General features: G+C 51.9%; 1 protein-coding gene across 1 annotated transcript in view; it reads right to left on the reverse strand.

Annotated features, from left to right (window-relative positions):
• The window catches only part of LOC113223315 (UL16-binding protein 2-like), an 8,846-nt gene extending 3,542 nt beyond the window's left edge, over window positions 1-5,304 (reverse strand). The window contains exons 1-3 of the mRNA XM_031935695.1: window positions 5,124-5,304; window positions 4,659-4,781; window positions 54-133 (exon numbers count right to left, since the gene is read on the reverse strand). Coding sequence (XP_031791555.1) covers window positions 54-133; window positions 4,659-4,781; window positions 5,124-5,304 — 384 coding nt within the window. The remainder of the gene's footprint in view (window positions 1-53; window positions 134-4,658; window positions 4,782-5,123) is intronic.
• Window positions 5,305-8,240: the final 2,936 nt, after the last annotated feature.

Below are 8,240 nucleotides of genomic sequence, written 5' to 3' on the forward strand. Positions count from 1 at the left end.
GGTGTGACTGTCTTGTTGCCACAGTCATAGTGAAGAAAAGTCTTTTTACCCACCTGGCCTTGAACTGAACACCACCGTGGTCCAGGTCTGCACTTAGGGATGATGGTGATGTCATAGCAAAGAGAGTGAGGGTCTGTGGAGAAAGGCAGGTGAGGGGTGGGTGGGGAGAGAAAGACCCCTAGTTAGCCCTCCTCCACACTGTGACAATAAGAGGACACCTCTGGAGGGCTGGGCTGGCCCAGGAAAGAGTTCCCCCTCCAGAACTGTAGTGTCCACAAGTTTAAGGCAAGTGCTCACCCCTTGCTTGAGGACGAGGAGGAGAAAGAGAAGGAAGAGGAGGAGGAGGTCTCTGCCTGCTGAGAAACCACATGCCCCCAGACATGTCCCACTGCCCCTCTGTCCACATCGGTCAACACATGAGAGGTGCCAGGCCTGCTAGGGGAGGAAGGGCCTGGATGGCAGAGGATCTTCAGCAGCAGCCCACGTGGACTGTGGGATGTGGGAGAGGGTGTGGGTCCACCCCTAAGGGTGCTGGTGCATGGTAGGATGGACTGAGGATGGAACCCCGCCGGATAAAGAAGAATTAATTATCATGGTCACAGGATTTAACATGTTGGCAAAGCCCCTGGTGATGGTGTTTATCAGCTATGAGGATGCCTTCCTGAAACCTTGGGCAAAGGGATGGTCCACATAGCAAGAAATAGAAAATCTGAATATCTAAGGCCAGTAGTAGAGGGAGGAAACACAGATTCAGAGAAGTGCCCATGTCAGAGGGATCTGTGTGTGAAAATTCAGAACAATTTCCATCCACTGTGCTCATGGGAAGCCTGGAGGACTCCCATTTACCTGGCGTATAAAGAAGGTCCCATGAGAAGGCACCAGAATGGGATGAAGCTCAGGGATGCCTATTGCAGAAGGCCAGGGTTGGGGGTAGGAGATGCTGTTCCTAAAATGAACTCCCGGTAGTAATGGGATGAAAAATCCTGAAATAACAGATTCCAGGTGGAGGCTGTGAACTGTCAGAAGCAAGGAGTGTGCAATGATGGAATTGATTAGAGAAGTCACAGTGCCAGCTGGGGACCTCAGCCATACAAAGCTATACCTATGGCTCATACAACAAAGGGGTCCAAGATCCAAAAGAGATGGAAACCCAACCCAGGTACTGCTGGATTTAAATAATTACAACAAACACAGATAAAACAAATGATGGATGACCAGGAGGCTGAAAGTAGCCACTCCATCAAGAACAAGGCTGCTTTTCCCAATTTGCAGAATTAAGTCACTTCTCAGACCACGAACCCATGACTAGAAGAAGACACCAGTTTCCAATGAGGAAGGACCCTTTAACCCCACTGCAAGTGCAATGATTCTTTGTGACCTTCTCCAAAGACATTTATGGCCACTAGAATTTGCTGTGACGGGCAATTTTGTAAATATGTAAAGGTGTGCAGGGAATATATTCTCCATTGTGACTACTCAATGCTGCTGGTGTAGCTCAAAAGTAGCCATAGATAATCCATGAATGATGAGTGAGGCTGGACCTGCCTTAAGTGCCCAGTGACCCAAGGCCCCCTAAGATCCTAGAGGTATATGTGGTTACAATGTGTAATTGGTGAATCACAACAGAGATTCCATGTGAATGTTCAGAGGCAAGGCAATGCCACACACAGCAGGGAAATATCTTCATGTCCCGACCTGCGGGACAGTCGAACGGGCCCTGGAAGGGGGAGTGGGAATGGAGGAGACAAGAAAACACGAGAAATGGAGACAAGACAAATAGCCTGATCAAGTCTCGTTTAATAATGGTGGTGCGATGCCTTATATAGGCTGGCAGGGGAAGAGGTTGGGCCAGGGCGGTGACAGGGGCCGGTCTTCTCAAAGTACAATTGCGCATGCGCCGTGGGTTTGTAATTTTCCCGGGCGCGGGATTGCACCTGCGCCATAGGGTGCATATATTTCTGGGCGCGAAAAGGTCGGCGCGTGTGGGAAAGGTCTGGGCGCACGCGGGAAAGGTTTGGGCGCGCGCGGGAAAGGTTTAGGCGTGCGCGGGAACAGTTTATAATGAAGAACCCGGAAATGTGCCATTTTGTCTCCGCTTTGCGGAGATCAAGCAACAGAGGTCGGCTAACTCCGGGCCTTATGGCTCCGGACATCTTCACACATTAAAAAGTGGCTCGTGTAGAGTACCGTGCCTTGGCAGAGATGGCCTTTAGCCATAAGAGGGCAGTGACCATGTAGCCTCAGAGCTGTCCATTACAGACGGGCTCCTCACCCTCTAGGTCATTAAGAAGATAGGCCCAGCAGTGAGAAGAGGCAGGTGGTTCTCCTGGGATGGGCAGGAGCAGGGCCACAGGGAACCAAGAAGCTGCACAAAAAATTGGCCCCAATCCCCAGGACACCACATGGCTGCACCCTCTCACCCTCAGCTCACACCTGAGGCTTCAGGGAGGGTCCCTGATGGCCCTGGTGGACCACAGATACCACTCAGCAGCAAAAGAAGGGAGAGTAGACCCCGAACCATGGGAACCTGACTCCCATCACATCCACACCACCCAGAAGCCACAGGCAGGGCAGAACTGGTTCTGACTTTTGGAGTTGCACCTGAGACCCCATCTGGAGATGCCACCTTAGGGGATGGTCCATCCCCTGTTGTGTCACTCTGTGTATACTCATCTGGGGTCAGTAACCTAGGATAGTGTCCAATTCTGTTCCCTCTTTTATTTTCAGGTTGTCCTGGACTGCTATTGCTCTACAAAGGGATAGGACTTGACACAGAGACAGAGAACCCATGTCCTGAAAAGACCAAAGTGTCTCCTGCCTTCCTTTTCTAGAAAGGGTTTGCCACCTCCATCCCACCATTCTATATGATGCTGGCTCACCTGCATTCCCATGGTCATCCTGTGGGGAATGGTACTTCCCATCCCCCCTGCACAGGTTCTGGGGTGTGTGGGTGTGTACTCAGCAAGGGGGAGAAGGTGCCAGTTGGTGGGAGAGGTGGTGAGAGCACCCTCATGGATGGGGAGGTGAGGGAGGCCTGTGGGGTGAGAGGGCTGGGCTGAGATTGAAGGTAAAAGGATGTGACCTGTTTGGTGGCAGTGGGTGGTGAGGCGATTGGGAGGGAAGTGTCTGCTGAGCCCCTGGTTGCAGGTGAGTGCAGCAAAGTGCAGGGCAAAGTTTAAGGGCAGGGAGCCCTGGGGGTGCTGGAGGGTTTGTGTGGTGGAGAGCTAGTGAGAAGACAGCATCTCTGTTTGTCTGGGATGTGTGTGCTCCCGTTTCTGCGAGATCCCCTCCCTCACCTCTGGTCATGCCTGTGTCCTGGTAGCTCAGGCTCCTTCTGCCCTAGGGCACGGTGGAGGTGCCAGCCTCACCACAGAGTCCCACCGTGCCCTCTGGCCCCTTCCAAAACTCTCATCCCTCCCGTCCTCCTGCTACTATAGGAAATAAGAAAGAAATCATTCAGGTAGACAGGGTAAAGAGAGTCCCCCACAAAAAACTTTCCTTCTAACAAAAAGCAGCTCAGAAACTGCTCCCTTTCTAACCTCAAGCAGTTTAAAGAAATCACTTGTCTTCTAACAAAGAGCAGCCTAGAAGATCAGGCTGTAAAACACAGATAAGCAGCTTGGGCACAAAAAGAGGAACTACCTGGATAATGACCCAACTTCACATACATAGGATGGGCCCCTGCAAAAACAGTGGGGCTCAGTGAGCATATTCCTGTCCATTTCCCTTACTTTCTTCCTTTTTTTTTTTTTTTTTTGTTTGTTTGTTTGCTTTTTGTTTTTTGTTTGTTTTTTTCTTTTTTTGATGGAGTTTTGCCCTTGTGGCCCAGGCTGGAGTGATCTCAGCTCATCCCACATCCTCTGTCTCCCGCGTTCAAGTGATTTTCCTGCCTCAGCCTCCCAAGTAGCTGGGATTACAGGCGAACGTGACCACGTCCAGCTAATTTTTGTATTTTTAGTAGAGATGGGGTTTCGCCAGGTGGGCCAGGCTGATCTCGAACTCTCCTAACTTCAGCTGATCCACCCGCCTCGGCTTCCCAAAATGCTGAGATTACAAACGTGAACCCTGGCGCCTGGCCCCCGTCCGTTTCTTTAGGCACACTGAGATAGGGAAGCTGGAAGCGTGCACAGGGTGGGGATGCCTGCAGCTGCAAGAAGGTGCCTGGGAACAGGCACAGAAACTCACCATCCCCTTTATCACAGGCAGGTAAGTAGCGCAGAGCGGCACAAAGAGCCTGCCTGCACGACTAAGAATGGGGTGGGGACTGCTAGTGACTGCCCTATGCAGGTGGCACATCTTGTTCTAACCGGCTGTTCCGGCCACATGGGCCTCTCTGTGACAGAGAGCTGTTCTTTCCTTTCGCCTATTAAACTCCTGCTCCTATCTCACTCCGTGGATGTTCGTCCCGATCCTTGATTTCCTTGGCCGCCAGACCAAGAATTTTGGCATTTATCCCAGACAACGAGCTGTATTACTGCGCTTAGTTTCTGGCCTCGCTTATGCCACTCTGTTTTCTCAGGCAGGGAGAATCAACCCCAGGGACGCGACAGAGGCAGAAGGAGCCCTGCCTGGGGAATTGAGAAGGGCGCGGCGCGGTCACAAAGATCCGTCCTCCGCGACGCCCTCTTCTCTTTCTCGGACCCATTACTGGAACTCACCGACCCGCGCGGTCCAGGGACAGTCCCGCAGCTGAAGCAGAGCCAGGATGCAATGAAGGAACGTGGGGCCCTCAGCCACCGCCTCTGGGACCGGCACTTGGCGACGGAATGCAGAGCACACTGCTGTTCACCGCGCGGGGGAAACGTCTGAGCCTCCAGCTGAGCGGTCCAGGGCTTTGGTCTCCCGGGTGGAGCCGAAGCGCGGCGAAACTCCCTGAGGTTTCACTCCGCCTTTCTCCTGCTTCCTACCTTTCCCAGGAGATCATTTCACTTCATTGTTTTGCAAATATTTTCTCCCCCTTGAGCTCTGCTTCTTTATGTTCTTAAATGCCTATTTCATAAAGAGCAGGGATTAGGTTTTGTACTTTCGCTGTGTTGTTCGTTCTTGTGTGTCTGTGGGTGGTAAAATAGGGTCGGGGTCGCTCTAAAGTCATTTTTGTCTCTTGCTCGCCTCAGGGAGGATACTAAAGGCATTTGCGGATTTCAGCTGCAAAAGTCTTTCGTCAAAGTTCGTTGCGGGTGGTTTCAGCGCCCCGCCTAGTCCCTCCGGGTTCTGAGCGCTCCTCCGGTGGCGCCTGCATCGCTCCAGCTTGGGCCGGGTCCTGCCTGAGTGATGCCCCGCAGGTGGCGCCCGGCTGCCACCCATGTCCGACCGGAAGGTACTCGGCGCCTGGCGGGTACCCGCGGGGCGGAACCGCCTTTGGAAGAAATGTGAGGACTCCACCTATCGCGGTAGGGGACAATGTTTGTCTCCGGGCTTGAGGAAATGGGAAATCAGAGACAGCTGATGGTTTCCTCCTACAGCCTGGTGCAGGGGACGGGGATGATTTTAACACGGGGCTGCTGCGCAGATGTGACTTTACAGCTAGGGTCCTTGGGGCTCCCACAGCAAGGCTCCAGCGCGGATCCCCTGCCTGACTGCTTGAGGCTGCTGGTGGGCGGCGCCCTCGCAGGGGGTAGTTCTGTGCCCCGGTTCCTTACTGATCTTCTAGGATACTCTTTGTTAGAAGACAAGTGATTTCTGTGAACTGCTTGAGGTTAGAAAGGGAGCACTTTCTGAGCTGCTTTTTGATAGAAGGAAAATTTTTTGCCTGGGACTCTTTTTACCCTGTCTACCTAATGATTTCTTTCTTATCTCCTATAACAGCAGGAGGATGGGAGGGACGAGAGGATTGGAGGGCGCCAGAGGGCACAGAGGGTCTCTCTGGTGAGGCCGGCACCTCCACTGCGCCCTGGGGAGGAAACAGCCTGAACTACCAGGACACAGGCATGACCAGTGGTGAGGGTGGGGATCTCGCGGAAACGCCAGCGCAGACATCCCAGACAAACAGAGATCCTCTGTTCTCACCGGCCCTCCACCACACAAACCCTCCAGCATTTCCAGGGCTCCCTGCCCTTGAACTTCCCCCTGTACTTTGGGTCCACGGGTCTGGCCAGAAGCTTCTTTTCGTCCCCTTCCCGACCCCGTCGCCTGTGGTCCAGGGCTTCTGGTTACTCCGCTGGGCTGAGGCCCCTTCCAGGATGGACGTCCTGAGGCTGAGAAAAGCCCGGGATGTGTGGAAAAGATAGGTTCAGAGAGAAAATGGGAAAAAGGGAAGAAGCAGCAGGTGGCAGGAGAACAAGGAGAAACCCCCACCCCAAAAATAAGAAGAGAGTGACAGAGGGACAACCCCCACCCCCGGGTTACTCAGGGTTCTCCAGAGTGACTGCACCAACAGGATACAGATATATACATATATGTATATATATACATGAGTTTATTAGGGCACATGTATGAATTGGCACACTGGATTTCAAGGGGAAGTCCAATGGTAGACCGTCTGCAAGCTGGGGAAGAGGGAAGCCAGTAAAGGCCAGTCCAAGTCTGAAAGCCTCAAAACTGGGGAAGTCCATAGGGCAGGCTTCAGCCCCCGCCAAAGCTCCCAGAGCCCCTGGAAGTGGGTAACTGCTGGTGCAAGTCCCAGAGCCCTAAGGCAAAAGAACCTGCAGTCTGATGTCCAAGGAGGAAGGATGCAAGAACCCCCAGGGAAGACAGAGAGAAGCCAGAGAGCTCCGCCCACAGGGTCACCCCACCCTCTCCTGCCTGCTCTCTTCTAGCCCAGCTGGCAGCCCATGGTGTGGTACCCGCTCACACTGATGGGGGTCTTCATCTCCCAGTCCCCCGACTCAAATGTCATTCTCCTCTTACAACACCCTGACAGACACGCCCAGAAAGAATACATTACCAGCCACCTAGGCATCCCTTAATCCAATCCACTGGCCAGCTAATATTCACCATCACAGCCCCCCAGGACATACTCTCATCCACACTCCACCCCAACTCCAGCTCCCTGCGCTCTGCCTCTGGCAGGGGTGAAGGATCCTGTCTCTCCATGTCCTCACTGTGATTATGATGACAGCCATCCTACTAGGTGTGAGGTGGCATCTTCTTGTGGCTGTGATTTGCCTTTCCCTAATGGCTACAGATGTTGAGCCTCTTTTCATGGGCTTAGTGACCAATGTATACTTCTCTGGAGAAATGTTCATTCAAAACCTTTCCGCGTATTTATATTGCATTATTTCTCCTTACAATATTGAGTTGTAAGAGTGCTTTATATATTCGGAATACCAGTCCCTTACCAGGTATATAATTTGGACATATTTTCTCCATGCTGTAAGTTGTCTTTTCACTTTCTAAATGGCATTCTTTTTGAAGCAAAGAAGTTTCATCTGTGGAGGAACTCAAATTAAACTATTTTTCTTTTGTCAGTATTGCCTTGGTATACACTACTTTAGCAGCCTTAGCCAAACCCCAAGTCACAAAGATTTACTTTCATGTTTTCTTTTCTTTTTCTCTTTCCTTTCCTTTCTTTTCCTTTTTTTTCTTCCTTCGTTCCTTTCTTCCTTCCTTCCCTTCTCTTTCCTTCCTACCTTCCTTCCTTCGTTCCTTCCCTCCTTCCTTCCTTACTTCTTTTCTTGACAAAGTTTCACTCTTGTTGCCCAGGCTGGAGTACAGTGGCACGGTCTTGGCTCACTTCAACCTTTGTCTCCCGGGTTCAAGCAATTCCCCTGTCTCAGCCTCCTGAGTAGGTAGGATTACAGGCACCTGCCACTATGCACGGCTAATTTTTGTACTTTTAGCAGAAATGGGGTTTCACCATGTTGGCCAGGCTGGTCTCGAACTCCTGACTGCAAGTGGTTCACCCACTTCAGTCTCACAAAGTGCTGGGATTACACGCGTGAGCTACCATGCCTGGCCATCCAGCCCCATTCTTGAGGGCTTTGCTCTCATAACATAATAACTGATCAAATCCTCCCTCTCCTAGTACACATTAGGCACTATGTTTGGGGGGACATAGACATTCAGTCTCTAGCACCACCTCTGCTGAGGCCTGTCTCCATAGAAGTGAGGAAGCTGAACAGTCTCCTCCGCACAGTCTCCCCTTGACTGCCATTGCCTTGGAGTGACACTGAGTACTCACTAAGGCCAATGGCTGGGCTTCCTTGGGGACAGTTCCAGGGACTGGTTCCTTGTTTGTATCTGGGGATCCTTCCCTGCTTCTTTGTACCTCTTGTGTTTTTTTGAGATGAAACTGAATGTTT

Source organism: Piliocolobus tephrosceles, chromosome 5 (assembly GCF_002776525.5).
Source record: "Piliocolobus tephrosceles isolate RC106 chromosome 5, ASM277652v3, whole genome shotgun sequence".
In the NCBI taxonomy this organism is placed as follows: Eukaryota; Metazoa; Chordata; class Mammalia; order Primates; family Cercopithecidae; genus Piliocolobus; species Piliocolobus tephrosceles.